The sequence below is a fragment of the Podarcis melisellensis genome, assembly GCF_964234715.1.
Source record: "Podarcis melisellensis genome assembly, chromosome: 4".
NCBI classification, from domain to species: Eukaryota; Metazoa; Chordata; class Lepidosauria; order Squamata; family Lacertidae; genus Podarcis; species Podarcis melisellensis.
In genome coordinates, this window is record NC_138531.1 from 76388533 (window position 1) to 76412565 (window position 24033).

The 24033-nt window shown below is 42.3% G+C and overlaps 1 protein-coding gene across 6 annotated transcripts in view; it reads left to right on the top strand.

Annotated features, from left to right (window-relative positions):
* DCLK1 (doublecortin like kinase 1) overlaps nucleotides 1-24033 on the top strand; it is a 200292-nt gene that overhangs the window by 114689 nt on the left and 61570 nt on the right. For 5 of the 6 annotated variants that reach the window (XM_081909357.1, XM_081909354.1, XM_081909355.1 and 2 more), the window contains 2 exons: nucleotides 7989-8105; nucleotides 15684-15778. In XM_081909357.1, coding sequence (XP_081765483.1) covers nucleotides 7989-8105; nucleotides 15684-15778 — 212 coding nt within the window. Of the gene's footprint in view, nucleotides 1-7988; nucleotides 8106-14404; nucleotides 14813-15683; nucleotides 15779-24033 lie in introns of those variants that run through there. The other variant, XM_081909356.1, reaches the window with a different exon arrangement.

The window sequence follows — 24033 nt, forward strand, 5'->3', positions numbered from 1 at the left end:
TCCTGAGGATCATCTAGTCCAACCCCCTGAAATGCAGGAATCATTTGGCTTGGACCCATGACCCTGAGATTGAGAGTCTCATGCTCGACTGACTGAGCTATTCACAGAATGTTATTTGCTGAGTGCTATGATGTTCACCTTCCCAGAGGCTCTGTGGGCTTGTGTGTGTAGCATGGCTCCCTGCCATAGCACAAATCCACATTGTTACGCATACTAACATGCAATAGAGCTGTGCAGTCATGATCCTTCACGAACACAGTATATAAAATAGTTGTAGTTCTCATGTTATCAGGAATCATGTCCAGCCTTTGTTCCTGAATTTGATAACTGTTTGTGTGTGTTTGCTTACCCATAATACGTAAATAGCCACTGCTGCTGTGCAGTGTGACCTGGCACTTATTAAGGAAGAATACATATAGCATTTGTGCAGGTGCCCTGTGTGGGACGCGGGTGGCACTGTGGGTTAAACCACTGAGCCTCTTGGGCTTGCTGATCAGAAGGTTGGCAGTTCGAATCCCCATGACGGGGTGAGCTCCCGTTGCTCAGTCCCTGCTTCTGCCAACCTAGCAGTTCAAAAGCACCTCAAAGTGCAAGAGATAAATAGGTACCGCTGCAGCGGGAAGGTAAATGGCATTTCCATGCGCTGCTCTGGTTCACCAGAAGTGGCTTAGTCATGGTGGCCACATGACCCGGAAGCTGTACACCGGCTCCCTCGGCCAATAAAGTGAGATGAGCACCGCAACCCCAGAGTCGGTCATGACTGGACCTAACAGTCAAGGGTACCTTTACCTTTTAGGTGCCCTGTTGGGGAGTGAGTAGCAGTGCAACTTGCAGATGTGGGCCAATGACATCACTAACCTAAACTGGGCGCTGCTTGTGATTACTTCAGTAGCTGTCATGCCTCCCCATCTTTTTTGGGGGGGGGGTGAGACCAGGGATTCATAAGAGGGACTGCACTGGGATAGAGGTCTGCAGAGCCAGCTCCAGAAATGCATGTGTGCAAGGAACCCGTTCTGCCAGTACCTTTTCAGCCCAAGAAGGTCACATTGCCCTCCTCCGACATGGAGATCTCCATCCCTAGCAGAATTACAGTCTCCCCATATCCTCCAGAGTCAGTAATGTCAAAACTAGGCCTCTTTAACTACAGACACAAAACTAGCCCCCTAAAATGGTACTGCGCTTGTACAGTCATACCTCATGTCACGTTTGCTTCAGGTTGAGTATTTTCAGGTTGCGTCCCCTGGCAACCCGGAAGTACCGGAAGTACTGCTCATGCATGTGGAGACATGCAAAATGATGTCATGCGCATGCGCAAAAGTGGCAAATCACGGCCCGCAGACGTGCAGGCACTGGCTGCATTCCTTTCAGGTTGTGAACGGGCCTCCAGAATGGATCCCGTTCACAACCAGAGGTACCACTGTATTTAAGACTCAGTCTGCCTGGTGCTGAAAGAACACTCAAGTTCTACGCAGCTCTCCAGGGTGCTGTTTGAAACTCAAATCCTTAAGAACAACATAGGACAAGCCTGGTGTAACTGGCATAGCTAGGTTCAGTGTTCTGTTCTCATAGTGGCCGACCAGCTGCATGTGGGAAGTCTGCACGCTGGACATGAGTGCAACAGCACTCTCCCCATCTGCAATTCCCAGCAACTGATATTCAGGGAAATGATGTCTCTAACAATGAAGGTAGACTAAAGGCTTTTGGGTTTTTTAAAAGTAAAAGACCCCTGGATGGTTAAGTCCAGTGAAAGGTGACTGTGGGGTGCGGTGCTCATCTCGCTTTCAGGCCAAGGGAGCTGGCATTTGTCCGCATGCAGCTTTCCAGGTTATGTGGCCAGCATAACTAAACTGCTTCTAGCACAACAGGACACTGTGATGGAAGCCAGAGCACCCAGAAACACCAGGTAGACTATAGCTATTTTGGCTAGCAGCCATGGATAGCCTTGTCGTCCTTGAATCCCTGCCTTGCCTAGGTTTTTTCTTGCTCTGTTTGCCTGAACTTCTGGCTCCCTGTCCAGCCAAGGTAAAGTAGCAATTGCTGCTTTCTCCCTCACCTTACTGGCTTACATTATTGGGGGGGGGGGGAGAGAAAATGAACCCACAAAATGAAGCAAGTATGAGCAGAGCAGATGTGTGCATGAGTTGACCACTTCCACTAGCACTGATAGATAATTTGAAGCCCATAGTAATAAACAAACACTGCTGAATTCAGGCTCATAATGTTGTTATGTTTGGCTAAATGGGGGTAAGCCAGCATCCTTTGAGAGACAAGTGAAGCAGAGTCGGCCTGATTTGAGTGATAACCCCCATGGAAATGGCACACAGGGTTCATGTACGTGAAGTGGCAGTGACCCTGCTTCCTCTCTACTCTCAGCAGTCCAACTTCAATGCAATGTTTGCAGAAATAAAGGAACAGAATTGGGCTGTGAGTCATTTATGGCTTCCGTTCCTCTTGCAGGTCAATAAAATGTGTTCTTTCAAGTCTTATGTTGCTTTTGGAAGGTTGGTAGTAAGGACAGCAATAGTATGGCGTCAGCAGTTGAGGCGGGGGGAGGGGGGAGTGCAAACCAGTCTGATTTTTTTTCTTGCTTGTGGATCAATGCCCAGAAAAGCAAGGAACAAGGCCAGCGCCCCCACCCTTTAGGTGGTGGTGGTTGTTGTTGTTGTTGTTGTTTTAAAGCAGGACAATATGGGTGGGTAAAGAACTTTAACGTTGGATTCTAGCCTGGAAGTGTTCTGAACTCCAAATTTTGACCCGGCATCCTTGACTTCCAGGTTCCTTCTCATGTCCAAGAATATTTTATGTCAAAAGCTGACAGCCTTATTACAAAGAATTAAACAACAGTTTGCTAAGAAACCATATTTTAATTAAAAGCATGCTTAAAAAACAAACAAAAAACCTAGAATGGTGGGGATCTCTTTTGTTCCCAACCAATTACTCTTCACAATTAAAAAGTAAAAAGTTGTTGCCATAATAGTTTATTTTTATTGCCCTTCAGGGTCTGCAAATGCTGCAAAATTGATATTGATGCCATCTCAACAATATCAGAGATGGCATCCCAATACTTTGAATAAAATGACTTTCCAGCAACCAGAGACATTTTTGATCCTCTGTATGGCTTATCTTTGTACTACAGACATTTTCAGAACCAAGAGAAAGTCTCCATCTTTCAGAAATAGGTTTTTAATAACCTTGGGGAGATTCCAAAAATTAATCCCTGCCACACAAACAACTTCACAAAACAGAAAAAGGAAAGAAAAAAGATGGTTGAGGATTAGGCTTTAGCAGAGCAAATGTTCTGTGACAAGGTATGATCTGGTTTACAAATAAGCATTTGGTTCCACTGGTAACTCAGATAACACTTCTAGAAAGGCGGGGGATCTAAATCTGCTAGGGCTGTTCACTTCTAACTTCCTCCACCATAGTTTGATTCTGCTTACTTTACATTATATAGTCTGTTAGAGAGATACTACAGGGCTGAAAGATTTCAGATGAGGGCAATGCAGAGAGCAAGGTTAGTTGGATTTTAAGCATTTTAGAAATTACTCTACATTTTAAAGGTTTTTCAAAAACCTTGCAGTGTTGAAGTGCATTCTTCTTTTTCTTCTGTTTTCATTATTTTTTGCTAGCACTGGCACCATATTGGCATATTTTCTGTCTGCTGCCTTTGCTATGTATTTTTTATCACCTTTATTTTATAGGGAAAAGCCTTCAGTGATCTAACACGTTTGAACTTGGGTCCTTTACAAGGTCAGCATTATGAGATAATGCAGGAAACTACTGTTTTGCAGCCTGATTCATTTGTTTTTTATTTCATGCGGTTGGATCAATAGACTGATTATTATTTAGCATCTGTATTACTTCAAGTTTTTCTGTAAGTCCTTTGTATTTTAAATTTCGCTAGCATGTAATTAAATCTTGCTCTTCAAGTACTATGAACCTTCCTGTCCCCTTCAGTCTAAACTTTGCTCAACTATTGTTGCTCCAATCCGGAGCAGAAGGGTGTTCTACTCATTCCCCTATTCCTGACCACTGTGCACCTTATCAGAGTGTGAGGGTGGAGACTTCCTTCTCTCTTCAATTTGTCCATATGCATCGTTGTCAGCAATGCTGCTGGGGCAGGTGGGCAGTAGACTGGAAACTGTGATTTATTGAAAAAAGATGGTTCAGGAGAAGAGGAGGGGACCCTGCATCCTTTTAACGTATTTTATGTGTGAGGGCCAACTGATTGGTTGGTGACTGCAGGAAGTTAAGGTTAGAGTTTCTTTTCCTCTGGTACAACTGCTATCTGAAGTATTGCTTGAGGTTCAGATTCCCAAACAGACCACCTGACAACACTGCTTATAATTCCCCACAATAATAACTGTACTTGCTATGCAGTCTCAAGAAATTGGATCTAAGCATATATCTTATTTAATGTTTATCCAGTCTTGACCTTGATTGTCTGCTACCATTTTCATGCCCAACATTGCTTGGGAGCTCAAGGAAATCAGTGCAGCTTTGAAAGGGTCAGTCCACCACCTTCATCAAAAAAATTGCCACTGTATCTAAATAAACGTAGATGAAAACCTGTTCCTTGATTTCAGGAGCCATCATGCAAAAATTGGTCATGATATCCAAATGCACATGGTGTTCAGATGCATAGTGAACAGACAAACAACTATCAAAAATATATAGTAAATAATGTTAAGAATTCTACTCAATATTGATCCAGAGCAAAACTCCTTCCAGCAGAGTTTACTACTGTTACTGAAGGTAAATGAGCATAATGGTCACAAATTGGCACTGCCCATAAGAAATCCAGTTGTAGCTGACTTAACCTAAACTTACAATAACTTATAATAAGACTAAAACCTGAACACTAAGTATACTTTGTACAGAACACCACACCAGAAGGAAAGAAAGATAGAAAGTGAAACTCAGGCTCCTTCTGGCCTGTTATTATAGTCAGCATGAGCTTAAGGGGAAAAGATAACAGAACCAGTCCAAACCAGCTGTTCAGCTTCTCTGAAGGAATAACCCAAACATCAGGAACCTCCTGCCTGTTTTCTAGGCAGAATAGAAACTTAATTTGTGGGCTGGAAACTTCCAGCTTGCACTAGCTTACATCACACAAAGAAGCTTCCAGAACCCTCTTGAATAAATTAGAATAGGAAAGATCTCTACACATCAGAGCAATACTTTCTTCACCAAAAAATGCAAACTGACAGATAACTGGTCAGAAAGTTAAAAAAGGGAAGTCAGCTTTCCAAACACTTTTTGGAGCTGTTCAGCTATAGTTTGCTTGATTTCTGTGACTCATAGTGTTTATTTGTCCAATATGCAATTGTGCGTTTTTCTAGTTTTTGGCCACAGATAGCTTTGCTACTAATATAACATGCTAATTGAAATATATTCACAACTGCAGAAACCTACTTCTTTCCATCCACCTTATTAACAGTATCTCAAACAGAGGAATGTTAGGACCCTTCTACAAGCAAAGTTATACCTTTCGAACAGAACTACTTATCCTTTTTGCAGATGCATCAAGTATGCACTGGAGTGATGCACCATCTGCTCATAATTTTATAGGTAATTTTGTTTAACAAGCCACTTAGCAAAACAAAGGCATTCTGGAGCCTTTGAGATCTAGCTACCACATGCGTGGTGTCAAAGTACACCCCACAGGAGCAGAGAAGAGTTCGCCTCTGGTAGGTGAGACAGGAAGCCACACAATTATTTTAGGTCAGCATCTGTTTATTATCTAGATTCTAGAACACAGGCCTGGGTGTCCTAATCAGTAGGGAATTTAGTGCTTTTGATACATAAAAGGAACTCCATTTCTCCATGAGCTGAGGTGCAACTTAAATACAGTTTTGCACAATCAAGTCATAATACAGTTGCCTTCAATTGCGGACAGGAATAAAGCTCTATCTTGGTCTGATCATGATCGTTGTGTGCTGATTTATCTAGGTGAAGCGTATATGAGTATCACAAATGGACAAAGCAGACTGGAAAATAAAGGAGCTCTTTAGCTGCTTTAATTACTTATAGGCAGTCTTCTGGTCTCCTCATGAGTAATATAGCATAGGTACTGCAGGGGGGGTTATGATTGTTGATGGATGATGGACCCTGAGGTGAAGGAATCCGTGGTGTGATGGAGACAGGGCTTCATACCACAGCCCATATTTAAGGGGTTCCTACCCATGTTGGACTGAGCAATGGCTGGCACTCTTTCAGTCAGTCAGAGCACAGGTCACAGATAAAGCGGTCCTTGATTCAGCACCAGGAGTGGATAGCTTTGATGGTTTTCTCACCCAGGAGGTGTCCTGATCAAAGCAGAGAATGCTGGTCAGTTGGAGATGATAAGTCATAGCAGCAACCTTCAGAGGTTAAGCTGGAGATGCCCTCCAAGATGGAGTTGAGCTTTCAAAAATTGAACTCGTGAAACTTCAACCAGAGTGCCTAGTAAGCCCAGACCGGTAGATCCTCCACTGAAGGCTAGCATACATATATATTTCCATATCATCATCATCATCATCATCATCATCATCATCAGTATATTAAAACCCACCCTTCAAACCTAAGGTTCCCTTGGCAGTACACAACGTTTAATTTAAATACCATCTTGCCAAATACCCACATTTCTTTTTCTTCTTGCTGTTTTACCTGATTTGTCTGCTGATTTATTTTTAATTTTCACCATGACTGCAATATGTTGGCCTTAATGGACACTTCATTTCTCAAATTCTCAGTCCAAGAGCCATTTTCAGGCATAACACAGAGCTGTGTATGCATACGTAAATTCTAACCTGAACATCTTAGTCTCGCATGGGATGGCAGTTTCATAGACACATTGATTTTCCTGATTTCTCTTAGGTAGAACTAGAGTGTTTCCTTCTGCCCGTGATAAATTCTGTGTGCTTTGCTGTAAGCTGCAGTTCACCAGAGAATTATGTAAGGGCAGCAAACCTGTTTCACTTTTCTTCAAGCCACTCATGACTGATTTGCAGATAGGAACCTGCATCATCTTATGTGGCCTAAACACTTTCTCAAAAATCAGAACTGACTGCTGGGAATTGTAGCTCTCTGAGTGGAAGAGGGGTCTCCTAACAAGTCTCAGCACCTTTAACAAACCACAGTTCCATGAATTCTTTGGGGGAATCCATGACTGTTAAAAGTGGCATCATAGGGAAATGATTTTCTTCATGAGCATAAGTCACTCCATGGATGAGCAAAGCCAACAGGTGTAGTGTCAGCCGATCGAGTTGTTATGGTAATGGCCCAGTGCCGACTATATAAGTGATGAAGGCATGTCAGCTCATCTGTCTGGGGTCTTGTGCTGTGTGTGTCGGGGTCAGTCTTGTGAAGTGAGTCAGTCTGTCTGTGTTCTATCTTGAATTGCCAGAACAACAGAGATACTTTGTACTTGCATGTTTATATCTGCAAAAGTCTACAAGTTGGATGTAACAATATCAGGAATTGTTTTATTGAGCCTTATCTTCTGCAGCAGAAGATAAGGCCCTTTTGGACCTTAAGCTGCCTCTGTGTAGTGACTGGAACTGGGGACAACTTCCACTGCATGAGTATCTCACCTCAGATTCCCAACATTATCTAGGTATGACAGACATTTAGTATCATCCACTGACACAAGATTACAATGCAGAGAGTTGGCAATGGGGGAGTATATTTTAAAAGCAAGCTGCACCATGATATGATGTACAAGGAGTCATTGTTTAACATGGGTAGCCATCGTGTTGCCCTCCAGTAGTTGCTGGACTACAACTCCTATCAGACCCAGCCAATATAGCCAGTGTTCAGGAATGAAGGGAGTTGGAGTTCATGAACATGTGGAGGTCATCCTGTTGTCTATTCTTGATTTAACAGTTAATTATTCACTGGAGACTAGGATACTTGTGTATATTTCTTTATGAAGGAATTTAAAGGCAAATAATCATGCACGTTCTGCCCACAATTTGCTAATTGAATGGTGTTTCTTTGTCTTTCAGAATGTCGGGTAGTGAAATCCACTTCCTATACCAAAATAGCTTCAACACCACGTAGGAGCACTACCAAGAGTCCTGGTCCGTCTAGACGCAGCAAATCTCCAGCATCCACCAGCTCAGGTAAAGGAATCTGTGTAACTTTACATAAATACACTATTGAAGGCAAACTTTCAAGGGCCTGCTTAGCATAGTTGCTCCAGGCTTCATAAACTGTGGTTCATAAAGCTGGGAATTGGCAGTGCTCCTTCTCACCTTGAACACCGCTTCATTTCTGGGTTGTATTAAACCACAGTTTCTTGTTACATCTGAAGTGGGGAACTCAGATTTAACTGATATTAAAAACTGGAATAATGTAACTTAAAATATCAGAGCCTGTTAAAGATTTCATATCAGTGTTCATTTATATGTACTTTTTATTCAGTCGTAATAAATTATTTTGGTTATGTAGGTTTTACTTCTGAATTGTTTTTATAATGGTTGTTTGTATTTAACTGCATTTAACTAGAGTTCCCTGATCTGGACGTAACTGAGAACTCAGGTTTAATGCAAGACAGAAAGGAAGCACTTGGTCCTGATGCCCATTGCTGGCTATGTAGGCCATAAAACATCACTCAGACCAGGCCAGTGTCTCTATTTTTGTTAACATATGACTGGTTTTGGTGTGGGAAGGTAATTTCCTTGCATATTCAGAATATTACATAGTATAATATATTTTTGTTGCTGCTGTATGGACTGTCATTTCTGTTGTTGATTTCTGGGCTTGTTACAATTATTGTTGTTTACCTGTCAGTTTTATGCACTGACAGGATGCTGGACTAAATGGGCCACTCGCATGATCCAAAAAGCTTTTCTTATGTTCTTATAAATTTGATTATTGGCCATGCCAGTCTTAAAACTGTGTGTAACCATGAAAACAGAAATGAACAAAATATACATCTTCATAGAACTGGCACTCCTCACATTTAAGTTGTGATTATTCTTTTAAAAGCATACATTTATTTTCATGCCATCCTAAACACATTTCTCAAAACACAGGTCTAGAGAAAAAGCCCTCTGTTTTCCCCATTTTCTCCTTATACACTGCTTGTGTTTGTATATAGGTTGGGACAGTGAGTTAACTGTGCACCATTGCCTTAAGATCAACTTCCCATTCAGACTCTTCCCTTAGCCTAGTATAAGTCTTCCTGCAGGTGGGGCACCATTGCCATTCTAAGAGAACAAGGGAGAAGTTCATGGTGAGCTCCGGCACCTATTTTTCTTTTTAAAAAATGGCACTAGGTAGAGCCAAATTCATTAGTCAAGGTTCAATAGGCTGCAGTTCCTTGGGAAGCTGAGCGATTTACTTGACTACAGTTTTGTTGCCAAATGGTCTACAAATCACAAAGCTTTCCACACCTTCCTTGTATATTTGAATAGGCTGGGATGTAGTCCCCTGACACTTGATACAATACTTGTAGCTGTCCTAGAGATGTCAAGAATAATTTTCACCACTGCTGTTTTTGGACATTTTCACGTCAGTCAAAACTGAACCATGTCAAAATCTGTACTGTGTCTTGAGGACATAATTAATTGGGTGATATATAAATACCATAAATAAATGGTGTACTCTTCTCTCCCTTCTGGCTCTGGACTAGAGACCATTTTTAATGGTATAAAGAGGGAGGGGATAAATGAAAGAAATTTTGTGCAAAGCAACTGCTTTGTGTGATAGCTCCATGGTAAGGCCAGAACCAAATGGATTTATTTTTAAATGGTATCCTGCATTGTCTTAAAAGTAATCACTGTGAAATATTTATTACAGTATATAACAACATATAGCCATTAGTTTATATGATTGCAAGATGCGAGTTGTCATGGAATACATTGAACTGATTGCAATAGTTTTCATATTTTTAATGTGGGTGGATGATTAAATTTAAATATGGTTAAGTGTATAGCTTTGACCAAACTGTGGGAGGCAGTGGAAGACAGGAGTGCCTGGCGTGCTCTGGTCCATGGGGTCACGAAGAGTCGGACATGACTAAACGACTAAACAACAACAAGTGTATAGCATAGATTTTAAACAGGGCTATAAAACTATTATTAGTTTGTTCAGTTGATTTCCTTCTGCTGCAGTGGATTGGCTGATCTGTAAAACAGAATCTCCAGCTGTTTCTCCTGATAGTGGTTTGTTTTCACCAGTTTCCACATTCTGTCCTTGATCCCACAAAAAATCATCATGGCCAAGTCCCAGTGAAACCAATGACTTAAACTAATCAATCCCGGTGCTTTTAATTGAATTTTGTCATGAGCTGTACCTGGACCCATATATTTCTTGCACTATGGTATTGTGCCTTTGCTAGTGAAGGGATTACCCCTCACTGAGTGGGATAAAGTTAAATAAAGTACAGTTTTGTTTCCAGTTTTGTTTAATTTATACCCAGAACTGGGAATAAGTTGCTTCAGGAACCCCAACATCAAGAATCCTCACTGCAGATTCATGATATATGCTACCACTCATAAAGAATCCCTGAATTCACATCTGATTTATACAGGGAATGATCAAGGCTGTATCTCCTCAGCATCAGTCATGTTGCCCACTTCCATCTCTACTGAGGGAGTTTGTCAGATGCCTGTCCCCCAAGAAGAGACCGTTATTCAGTGGAAGAATGCATGCTTTGCAGTTCTAGACATTATCACCACCACCATCTCTTTTGCCCTTTAACTATCTGTGGCCTTTTAGAAGTGGCCAGGATGTTTTTAATGTATTCCCTATCCCCTTGGTTTAAAAGGGACGCAGGTGGCGCTGTGGGTAAAACCTCAGTGCCTAGGACTTGCCGATCGCATGGTCAGCGGTTCGAATCCCTGCGGCGGGGTGAGCTCCCGTCGTTCGGTCCCAGCTCCTGCCCACCTAGCAGTTTGAAGCACCCCTAAGTGCAGGTAGATAAATAGGTACCGCTTTATAGCGGGAAGGTAAACGGCGTTCCGTGTGCTGCTCTGGTGCCGGTTCGCCGGAGCAGCTTCGTCACGCTGGCCACGTGACCCGGAAGTGTCTTCGGACGGCGCCGGCTCACGGCCTCTAGAGCGAGATGAGCACGCAACCCTAGAGTCTGTCAAGACTGGCCCGTACGGGCAGGGGTACCTTTACCTTTTTATCCCCTTGGTTTAAATGTACCTGTGCGGGTTTTGTTTGGTTAGTTTGTTGAAAGTCACTCTGGGTTAAAAGTGACAACAAATTTAATAAATAATAATATCCAGTTAAAAGGGTGACTTAGCAGGTGATGGTGAACACCTTTTCTAAGATTTCTGAGGGCAACTCCCAGTGACAGTAAACAATACTGCATTAGATGGGTATTTAGTCTGATCTGCGGCAGAGGAAGCTTCCTGGCTGAGTCAGACCAGTGTGTCCATCGAGCTCATCATACATCCTCTACTTTGTACCAACCCCTGGCTATGGAGACATCTCAGGTTCCCCAATTTTTATATGGATCTGAGCCCAGATATTGGCTTTCTAAAATCAGGAGCACTTTACGGTTGGGGACCATTCAAACATTCATCCTCCACCATCACCTGTATTCTTAGATGGTACATTCTCATAACCTAGTGGTGGACCTTGGGGGGGGGGTCTCAGATTTCAATGGCACCCTGTGCAATGCCAAGTTCAGAGCCCCCGCCCCACTTCTCACGCTCCATTCTAAATCATAGTTGCGACATCTCCTGTGGTGCCCCCGAGGCTCAGAGCACAGTGTGACCAAACCATTCACACACCCTTAAATCTGCCTATGCATAACCTGTCTGCCATGTTACAAAATCTGAATGTCTAGATTGGTCCTGATCAGCTCAGAACATAGGCTTAGCTGTGAGCTACACAAGCTGTCTTGTGGTTCTTTTGCTGTAACATCACACACAAAACAAAACATGTTGCAGAATACTCTTGGCATACATAGCTAGGTACAAGGATGTCGTCTGTGTCATTTAAGGTACTGGTTGTTGTGCAAAATAAAAATAAAAAATCCTTCCAGTAGCACCTTAGAGACCAACTAAATTTGTTCTTGGTATGAGCTTTTGTGTGCATGCACACTTCTTCAGATACACTGAAATAGAAGTCACCAGACCCTTACATATAGTGAGAGGGTGGGGAGGGGTATTATTCAGAAGGGTGGTGGGAATGGGTGATTGGCTGATAGGTGTGGTAAACACTTGTTGTGCACTTCGCTTTCATTATTATACTTTAAAAAAAAACAATTCTTGAATTATTATTATTATTATTTTGCTTAAACACATTTCACTTTATTCCCCTTAGCACCTTGGCCCCCACCTTTTGTCTCTATTGTGTCTGGCAACCCATTTTAGTAAATAAGCAACAGCAACTGAACAGGCATGTTTTAGCAGAAGTACAAAGTGTTCTCCCCTCTAACTAGCAGTTGTTAAAAAGCAATATAATTTTAGTACAATGTGCTGCCGCTGCTTTTTTCTAAGAAAACTGGCAGATTATCCTAGGACATAAATATGTGCTTTTAAATATGTATTGTTGGGCCCTGCTGTGAAGGTTGAGGTGTCACTGTTTTAGAGCCATAGTTTCCAACTTAGTGTGTTGTGACATAAATGGTTACAACTTTAAATTAAAACCCTACAATACAAGGAAATTTAGTAAGCAGACTGTCATGTTCCTACATCCTCCATTTAAGTTGCTCTTTGGTCTGAAAATGTCAGAGACCCAGAATGAGCATAAATCAATACAAAGGATTTTATTTTGGCTTTAAGTATTAACTGTCATCCTCAGTGAGTAAGACTTCAGCATAACTGGTAAGGCAAGCAAGAAGGCTTTGTCTCCAGGCTAGTAACTACCTATCCCAAATAACTACACTGAGAAGTCAGTGTAGATATGTGGCCTCAGGTGCCTCCGCAAGGCAGCCTTCATATCGTGCCATGCTGGCTTGGATTGTTGGGAGTTGTAGTCCATGACATCTAGGGACACCAGGCTGGGGAAAATGTACTACCAACAAATTCAGTTCCAACAAATGCCACTTTCTCTACACTTCTCTTTGCCTGCAGTTTGGAAACTGGAGTGGCAATCAGTATCTGACAGTGGAGGAGTCGGCGGGGTGTTTCGCCTGAAGGCTGACCATTGCTGATGCCTGTTTCCAACACACACACACCCCTTTTAACCCAAGTGGAATATCTGTGAAGGAAACTGAACGCAAAAACATTGTCAGAATGCAAAATCTGTGTGCATTTTGCACCTACAAACTACTATGGAACTATAAGGTTCTGTAGGATGCAGTGCTAAAATACTTATTGAAAAAGACATGTACTAGTTCTTAGTTGTCTCAGAGCACCACTGAGAGTGTTGGCATTACCTAATAAATATGGCTTTCCTTAGCTTACAGGTCCTTGAAAACTGGAGGTGAGGGATTGGTCTCTGTGCTGGTTTTCCTGATGGAATGATAACCATAAAACTCATTTTCCAATACCTCATTCCATTGCTTTTTAGTAAAGTGGCGATATCAGGCTGGGTGAGAAAGGAAGGGAATCCACCATATAATCCGTAGTATACTACATGGGTACCTTTAGTTCACCTAGCCCCAAACTGTTATTTGGTGGCACTCTCTGGGCACTAAGATGTTTCCCAGTCTTGCTACCTGAGAATATTTGAAACTGGAGATGATGGAGAAAGAACCTGTATGAATTGGTCTTATGCTGCACCCTGGGTGGCATGATACTGTAACTGTCTTCAAAGGCATATTGTAGTCTCATTCAGGATCCTCAAAGGAGTGTTAGAGGTTTTCTATGTGTAACATGTATGTGTGGCACCAGATGAACTTAAAGAAAGAGAAATTATGTACAAGCCCAGGGTTTCTATAATCTTGGTAGTAATGTTTTGCTGGCTGGAAAGCTTCTATCTTTCATCCTTTACAAGACTAGCCTGCCTCTTAAAAATCCACGTGTAGGTGTACTCCTCCACTCCATTTAATACCACTGATGAATGAGTGCTGATTCACAATCCTTTGTCCTTGGCATCCATTCACTCAAAATCCTGTTTTCATGCTTGTGAAAACCAAGAGACTTCCCAAAGCACAGGTTAAACCTTTCCTCATCATTCTAGCTGACATTGTCTGTTAACTACATGCCTTTCCCACACCACAGCCAATGCATGGGAAGAAATAGGCTTTCAAGGATGAGCGCTAACATATAGCAGAATTTGTAACCATTAGTTACCATGCCAATCCCTTTTCTTGTCTCAGCTGAAGAAATAATGTATCGCGCACTAGCATCTCGGGACCGGTGTTTATCACTCTGAATATATGGCAGATGGGGGCGGGAATGCCTTCTCCACCCCACAAACCTCTAAAAATCCAGTTTTCTCTGATGGGTTTAGCAGTTGCGAGACTGCCAGTCAGCTGTGGCTTTACAAGAGTTATTGTCATTGTGATTTTCGCATGAGTCATTTAGTATATTGCCCCCAAAGGTACCTCATTATGATTCAGTGTGCAGCATGTAAGATGGTTAAGGCTTTGGGGCTTCGCCGATCAGAGTGGGGGCTGCAGTTGCTCAGCATTCTGAAGTCGCGGCATTGTGCTTCATTGACACCTTTGATGTAGCCCCTAAGACAGCACCTGCACCTCCCACTGCTGCTCAGAAGACGTCAGCCTTACGCAGAAAAGGCTTCGGCTTATGAATCCTGCATCTCATTCAGCTCTCGCTGTGAGCAGCTTTGGCTATCCTTAACTAATCCCAGCGCTTCCCATTTCTGCTGCTGCTTGGGTGTAGTACAAAGGCAAACGTTTTCCTGCTTGGCATTATCTGATTAAACACTAAGTCTGTGTCCATGTTAGAACTCATAGAAGGTAAGTTAAATGCCTTATTACTATCCTGACATGTAAATATTAATACAAGGTGGAGAGTTCGGATGCCTGGTAGTTGCCGCTACCCACCCCCTTTCCTGTTGCTGATGAATATGGATTGTAACCTAGCAGTGGTATGTCTGAGGAGACATTTTATTCCGTAGCATTTCTCTTTCTGTCTATGTGATTTTTCACTACATGGTTGGCATCCTTTGCTTAGGTGCTCTGTGCTGTGCCTTCTGTCTCTGCCAGGTTTTTGCTCTTTGTTTTACAGCAGATTTTATGGAAATAGAAAAGGCTACTCGTAACAAGTGTTTCCACCGTTTAAAAGAGCCATTCATATTTAGAGGAGAGTAACTGAGGTGTATTGGGCAACATTGTTAGAAGTGGCAGAACCCATAAAGCTTGGGTCAAAGGTGCTATGTAGACACTTCTGCAAGGTAGTGACCTATCAGTACCAACACTGTTTTGATATTGTCTATAATATAGCAGTGATCTTAAATTTCTAATAGATTAAGAAACATATATAAAGCAAGGAGTGGAAGAGATTTTATGCAGGCAGCAGCAGGGTGGGGAAAGCATATGGCTCTGCATCTTTTTGCATGTACAAGCACTCCACAGTTGAGTACAATAATTTTAATTTCATCGGTGTTGAGGCCACACAATGAATACCAATTAGTTGATCACTCATCTAAGCACAATGTAAGGCAGGCTAGTATTGAATCGTAATGTGGAGTGTGTTTGCTTGAGAGCTACTTTATTTAATGCTTATAATATAAGAAATAAGTGGTTAATATGAATCATGTTTGTTGCACGTTGCATAGTTTTTTGTTCCAACGATGCACATATCTAATCTATTTGTTTGTCCTTCTAGTTAATGGAACTCCTGGTAGCCAGCTTTCTACTCCCCGCTCTGGGAAGTCTCCAAGCCCTTCTCCCACCAGCCCAGGAAGCCTGCGGAAACAGAGGGTAAGGAAACTTGCGGTTATTAAGAGTGTCCAAGAGAATACCTTGATACTAAATAGCTTAATCTGTTGCAGTGGTTTTCAAACTTTATTCATTTAGGGATCTGCTGAGAAATCCCTTGGGATAGGGAATTCCCCACCCCAACCCAATGCTTTGCTTGGCCTTCTGCTCTGCCCTATTTCCATATCCCATTCTCTGGAAAATTTCATTAATTGTCTCAGGACCTGATGTATTTGCTCATTTTGGAGCCTCTCATTTGTTCCCATTAATACTGTTCCCCCACCCTGCACTGATAAGCAGAAACAATTGTGTGCATTGAAACACTGGGTGCAATATTTTTGAGCATATGCTCTCATATATATGAATGTTTGCCTAGAACTCTGAGAGTATTGTTTCAATTTGTACAATTGTTCATGTGCATAGCATAACAGTAAGAAAAAACAGTATTGTGGGGAAAATGGAAGGAACTGAAAGCTGGGGCAAGAGCTGTACATGTGTAGTTGTCTTTACAAGGTCCAGAAATCTAATCCAAAGTAATCGCAGATAACTAATGCATTGGTATCAGAAACACACCCAAGACCTGGAACCCTAGAGAGAAAATTGGGGAGGTGAAATTTTGTAAGCATCCCAGGAACCCCTGCAGGTAGATCACAGATCCATGGGACATTGCAGAAAAACATGTTTCTGCAGTGTTCTGGCCAAATCTGTTGGGCCTCTCTGCTGTCCCACGTGAACTGAATTCAACCTGGAAACCACCCAACAGTTTCTTGTAGCTGAATTTTGCAGGGTAATGAAGGACAATCTGTCTTTTGGGCATTTGGCAGTCCATTACTCCACCCCTGATAAGCTTAGAAGAAACTCCAGGGCTCTGGGATGACTGTTTGAAAACCACTGTTCTTATAGGTGTAGCATGCCTGGTCAAAATAGCTTGTCTACAGTTCTTGTTTAGAAGCCGTTGTATAAACTGGAACAACAGTTGAACTGAAACAACTGCCCTTCTTGGCATTTGTGAAAGAGCTCTCTCTAAGGAAATGTACTCCTTTTGTGATGTTACATTTTTAATGATATATTGCAAAGCGTTTCTCTGTTGAAAGAATAATGCCCTTTCCACCCTTCATTCAAAACAATGAACCCTATGGTGCAAAAAGAGACAAAAGTATGTCCCCCTCAAGCCAAGAGTAGTGAAGAATAATGAAAGAACAATTTATCAATGCACAAAAAGTATTCGAAAAAATACACCTGCACACTCTGGTTGCATTTGCACAACACACTAAACAATGGTTTAGCACACCATGCCTGAAATGGAACAAGGCCAAGTGAGCCTTGGACTTACATGCTCTCCCCTTCCCTCACTTCCTTTCATCTGGTCAGGAGGGAAATTGGCAGCATCTCCCTTAAACTTGGTCTGTCTTTGCATACAAAGTGAGGATCATTGTTAAGGGTGATATTCAGTGCTTGCTCTGCTCAGAGTAGATCCATTGATGTTCCTGGACACAACTAACTTGGGTTCATTAATTTCAGGCATCTACTCTAAATAGGACTAAGCTGAATACTATCCTAAATCACTAATTCTCAGATTCAAAATTAGCCATCCTCAAACCATAGGTTATGAAGCTGGCTTGTTTAACTTAACCATATGTAGTATAAACTACAATCTAACTTTCATACTCAGTGAGAAACCAAGTTCAAGAGAAACAGAAAGTTATTACTGTCAAAGCCAGTGGTTCCCAGTTGGGGGTCCGCTGAACGCACCCAGAGGGTCTGTGGCCTCATCCCTTGCCTGCCTCCAACTAATTTTTTGTCATTTTTGCATGGTAATAAACACAAATTTATGGTCTTTCTTGTTTTTAGTATACCTAAAATCCTTTGCTTATTAGGGGCTACCCCACATTTTGTTCAAAAAATTGCTTTGCAGAGGTAACTACCATAGAGTTATCAAAACTTTCAAAAGTAGGTGGTCCGTGGCTTGGCTTTTGAAAAATAGGGGGTCCTCAGCAATTAGCTAATTGGGAACCACTGGTCATAGCCTTTATCCTGGTCACAAAGAAGAGGGAGACCATTTGAGCCCAAGGCTTGCTTTTACTCATTCCCGTGTTCATCATGAGAACATCACCATTATTAGACTTTAGAAAAATCTATCTAGTCTCCTATGTCAATGTGCATAAACCAATAAACATTCTGAAATCATTGTAGCAGTTATTTTCATGCTTGTAACATATTAGTACAAAACACCTTTGATTATATTGATTATTATAGGGCAGGTCAAAGTTGTGGGCATCTCAACGATTGACGCTAACTAGTTGGAAGAGGTATCTCCTTTACTTCTCTGAAACCTAAAAAAAGTCTTCCTTAAGACAGCACACTCATGTCTCTCATTTCTGTTTACTAATATGGTTAGGCCCATCATTTCTCTGTGTTTTGGCTGAACTAATTTAATAATCCAGGGCATGGTCTTGAAGGCACATGATGTAGAAATCTTGCCAAAGCTAAGTAGGATTGTGTCTGGTCAATATCTAGATGGGACATCACTTGGCAATGCTGTGTGGGTCACCTTGAGCTCCCTAGACAAAAAGGTGAGAAATAAATATAATAAATAGCTTAGCTTACAGGTTGGTTGTGAGAGAATGATATAGCTATGATTAGCAACTACTGGAGAAGGCATCGGGGTTTAATCAGGCACCTGTTGAGGCCTGTTCATCAGTAGGGGACGTCAGTTCCAGTCCTTGGAACCTCCTGAACGTGTTCCTTGGCTGTCTTCTTGCTGCCTACTATCAATGTTGAACAAATATGCTGGGGGAGGAATAAGGAGCAGCAGCAGGATATATCTTGTTTTTTCCCCTCTGGGAAGTGATGTGAATTGGGCCAGGAGAAGAGGCAAATGAATGGAAGTGGTAGCTGTGGTAAGGATAAAGAAAATGGGCACCCTCGGATTAAAAAAAGCCCCATTAAGAGCCTGATACCAGCACTCAACTACAGTATAGACTAGAGCAGGGGTCAGCAAACTTTTTCAGCAGGGGGCCGGTCCACTGTCCCTCAGACCTTTTGGAGGGACGGACTATATTGGTGGGGATGAAGAAATTCCTATGCCCCACAAATAACCCAGAGGTGCATTTTAAATAAAAGCACACATTCTACTCATGTAAAAACACCAGGCAGGCCCCAAAAATAACCCAGAGATGCATTTTAAATAAAAGGACACATTCTACTCATGTAAAAACATGTTGATTCCCAGACCGTCCACAGGCCAGATTTAGAAGGCGATTGGGCTGGATCTGGGCTTTAGTTTGCCTACCCATGGACTAGAGGCAAGTGGGATCATAGAATCATAGAACCATAGAGTTGGAAAGAGACCAAGAGGGTCATCTAGTCCAACCCCTTGCCATAGGAGCCAACTCTTAGGGGCCGTGGGTCTGGGCCTGCACAAAGTTGATGAGCATTCCCATTCAAATGGTGTGTGCGCACTGTGTCACGTGATTGATTATGTGGGGCAGGGCTTACCTGGGCCCCATTATATTTTATTCAAGTTGACACCCCTGCCCTTTGCAATGCAGAATTTGTTAATTAGGGAACATGGTTTCATGTTGGTTTGCTTCCCTAACGATAGTTAAGTCTAACCACAACTTGTCCACAATCAAACGTAATGCTAAACTGGTTGATTAAAAAACAGTTTAAGGACAGGCAAAAGGCAGTACGCAGCACATAGTTAAAGAATGGAATTTTTCACCCCAAGAGGTAGTATTGGCCACCAACTTGGATAGATTTAAAGGAGGGTAAGATAGATTCATAGAGGATAATTCATGGAGGCTACTAGTCATAATGGCTATATCACCTTGAGTATCAAAGGCAATATACCTCTGAATTAGCAACTGCCGGGAATCACAAAGTGATGTGCTGTTGATCTCATGTCCTGCATGTAGACCTCCAAAAGGAGAACAGAATGCGAGAACAGAATGCTAGGCTAGATAAGCTTTTGGTTGGATCCAGCAAGCCGCCTCTTATGTTCTTATCTCCACCTCATTGGGATGCCAAGAGGAGGAGAGGAGAGGAGTGGAGCTGATGTCTGTGGCTGATTCACACATCACTAAGCCATTACATCTGATTGAGGCCATAATCTTATAGACTTCAATGTTTGCAATCGTAGTTTGTGGCTTTTCAGTCAGGGAACTGGCTTCAACTTATCTCCTAGACTCTAGCTTTTGATGAAGTACTTAATAAATTTACCATGATTTTGAGGTGAATGATACAGTTAGTATAATAATTATGTTGTTCCTTTTAGACCTGCCTCTTCAACATGTTTATATTTGATGCACTCCTTCCTTCAAAGAAGATGGAAGGTGCTGTCACTCTAAAATTAAAGACAATTACTGATTAATTAGCTATTCGTGAACGGGAGGGGTAAATCTCTTTGCAGTATCTTTGGACCAGCTCATAAATGGAAGCACCCTTTTATCTCTTTCTTCTCTGTACAGTCTGGGGAGCGTAAAGAAACATCAGAGTGAATCAGAGAGAATGAATCAGAATGAGTTCAATAAAGTACCATTATAAAAGCAGAAATGACTTCAACTAACTTTTTGTTCTTTCCCCCATCTGCTCACATAAACATTTTGTGATAGTGTGGGGGTTTTTTAACCGCCTTCCTTAAATTTGAACTGGCCTTTTTGGCTTCAGGACATGGATGGTGGAACTCTTTGATACATTTGGTGGCTGGGCAGATAGGTGGAGGTAAATCTGAAACTTCTTGTCATAAACGTTTGTCCTTTCTATCTCCCTTTCTATATTCCTTTCAGTCCCAAAGAGCATGATCTCGTAGTCCTCATTCAATACTGAAACTAAACCCTGAGTATGAGTAGCTGAACTTAACACAAAGTTAAAACAAAAAAAATTCCTTCCAGTAGCACCTTAAAGACCAACTAAGTTAGTTATTGGTATGAGCTTTCGTGTGCATGCACACTTCAAGTTACAAGTGTGCATGCACACGAAAGCTCATACCAAGAACTAACTTAGTTGGTCTTTAAGGTGCTACTGGAAGGAATTTTTTTTGTTTTGACTATGGCAGACCAACACGGCTACCTATCTGTAATTAACACAAAGTTATACACTTTTAAACTTTTCTTTCTTCACATCTTCTGCCCCCCCCTTTTGTGTTGAATTTTAGGTGGCATGGTCTTCAGAGCAGGATCTTGTCTTTTTGTTCTTACTTTGTAAAGCACTTTCATCATTAATGGCATAATTATTGTTAGAATGAATAAAGCCTGCTTATATCCTCACAGATCTATAGTTCTTTTCACTTTTTGTGGTGGAAATGAGGTGCCGGTAGTTATATATTGACAAAAATGTCATGGGTGCAAATACAAAATGGCTGCCATGGGTAGCAAAAAAAAAAAAAAAAAAAAAAGAGGTGACCAGTGAGTACCACCCATAACCAAAACAAAAGCACCTACATCCCCACACTGGTTTTATTCCTATAAATGATATCCATGTCTGATTGGCCTAAGGAAAGGATAACTAGTTAAATTTTAGAGCTCTCTCTCTTTTCCTATGAACTTCCAGAAGGGCTGCTTGATATAATTCAGGCACATTGATTTGCCCTTTTATTGCATAAGACTCTCAGCCTAATTTCACGTGAGCGGCAAGGAGGGGGAAATGGGGAAAGGTGGTATCAGAAAGAGTGACAGAAAAGTGGGTGCCTGCCAACTTTTGGCTCTGGCCCTGTCCAGAGCTAGCTGACTACACCTGGGGGAATGTGGTCCTTGACAGAATAAAGTATCCCCACCCTGTTTTACTGGATGGATCTCTTTTATTGATGTGACCTCCAGGCACCTAATAAAATGCTGTTAACAATAGAGATCTTTAGATAAGTGCACATCAATGTTGCACCTATTTTAAACCATTTAATGTAGGCAATAGTACCAGAGCAGATACAAACTTGGCACACATTTCTATCTCTCTTCAAATGACAATTCAGTGTGCATAAATATAATTTAAGGAGATCGCTCCCAGTGCATCTGATCTCTGGTGTCCAAACATTGATCCTGAACAGAGCTTGTGTTTATGCAGGTTGTATGTATGTCAGCTCTGTTCAGAAGGCATGATCAGTGTGAAGGGCTGGGGCTTGTAAGTGCAATTCCACTCCCACTGATGTTATACTGTTGTCATCTGAACACAGCTTTTGTTTTTCTGATGAAGCACTGGGTGTGGTGGTATTGGATTGGGCCCTTGGTACTTTATGTGTGTGGCTAATATGAATGTATTGTAACGATGAATAAAATACAATTCAGTGTATGAGGCATTAGCAACAATTTGAAATTATTTTTTAAAGATTTGTAATATTCCATTGTCAGCATACTTGCCTTCCATTCTTTTTTCATTCTGTTTCATTCTGTCATCCTTTATTAAGCATTACAGTAAAATTCTTTAGGCATGAGATTTGCTCTAGAAGAGTGCAGGGCAAAAAAAACACCAGTGTCAGTGAAGTTAACTCTTCACTCAAGAAACCAAAACAGTGCAGGCCTAGTGATCACAGCAGTTCTTCCCAGTATGCCTTGTCCCAACGAGGCAGTTGCAAGGACTGAAGGTCCTTGCCTCCCCACAGGTCTCTAAGGCTCCTCCCCTGGGTCCTTCCCCAGCAGACTAATCATTGCTCTTCATTTCTCTGTGTGCTTGGGGAGACTAGGGGGAGGGGAAGAGGTCGCAGCAGGAGGGGGAGGCTCCCCGGTGTCTTCAACAGCCTGCCTCATCATTGCCTCCTGCCTCCCCTCCTCTCCAGCATCCTCTTCTGCCTCTGAGCCTGGACTGTTCTCTGTCCCAGCCTCTTCCTGCTCACTAAGCCCTGTTGCCTTTTTAGCTTCCTCCTCCCTGTCTGCTCCCTCATCTCCCTCTGACCTAGGGTTTAGGAAGTGCTTGCTGGTAAATGAAGTTTGCAGTGATTTGTGGGTGAGGCACTTGACATCGTGGAGTCACTTGACCTCATCACCATGGCAGCAAGCCACAGCAGTTCAGCTTCTTCCTGTACTACAAGGTAACATGAGAAGCTCATGTGGTGGCTTCTTGGTGCTGATGTCTGGAAGAGCTGTGGTGAGGACAACTCCTTCTGCTTGGTCTGGGCTTGCATTATGTTAATTCAGTGAATCAGGAAGGAGATGGCTCCAGCACAACTAGATTTAAGAACCCATTCTAAGTATATTATGAACTGGTGGTTGGACCAGCTTCAAGAGGGATCTGGGGCCTATATATAGCTTGGATATCCATGAATTCCTCCAATTTAAGATGACCCTGAGTACAGATGGAGTGCAGATAACAATGGAGTACTGTTACTGTGTTGTGCAGCCTCCATTATCATCTCCTCTGTTGTTGTCTAAATTCCACTCCAAAGCTCAGTCTTAAAATAAATTAAGTTTACTTGCACCTGCTGTGTAGAGAAACAATCCCTTCCAGATAAGTTATTTGTGTGGTATCAACTTATGGCACAGAAGTTAGTTTGAAGTGTGGGGCAGTGCAACAGAGTGCCAAGTTATTAATTAAGATAAATTTAAAGGTAAAGGGACCCCTGACCATTAGGTCCAGTTGTGGCCGACTCTGGGGTTACGCCGCTCATCTTGCTTTATTGGCCAAGGGAGCCGGCATACAGCTTCCGGGTCATGTGGCCAGCATGACTAAGCTGCTTCTGGCAAAACCAGAGCAGCGCATGGAAACGCCGTTTACCTTCCCGCCGGAGTGGTACCTATTTATCTACTTGCACTTTGATGTGCTTTCAAACTGCTAGGTTGACAGGAGCAGGGACCGAGCAACGGGAGCTCATCCCGTCGCGGAGATTCGAACCACCGACCTTCTGATCGGCAAGTCCTAGGCTCTGTGGTTTAACCCACAGCGCCACCCGCATCCCTAAGACAAATTTATAGACTGCTTAATCGGGGAAAATGCTGAGTGGGACGCAGGTGGCACTATGGGATGCGGGTGGCGCTGTGGGTTAAACCACAGAGCCTAGGACTTGCTCTCCGATAAGTTGCTATGTGAACCTGAGCATTAGAAGCTCCCACACTATAACATAAAGTTCTCTGAGCGGCTTACATTCAATAATAAATGTATAAAGTTAGGCTCACAAAGCCAAACGGCAGAAAGGCTGAGGAAGTTATAAAAGAGATTTCTGAGGAAAATTTTCAGCTGTTACACCAAAATATTTCCCCTCTCCAGTATTTGTTGCCGGAACAATCAAAACGATATAAGTCTTTGGGACATAGGGAAGAATATGACAAGATGAC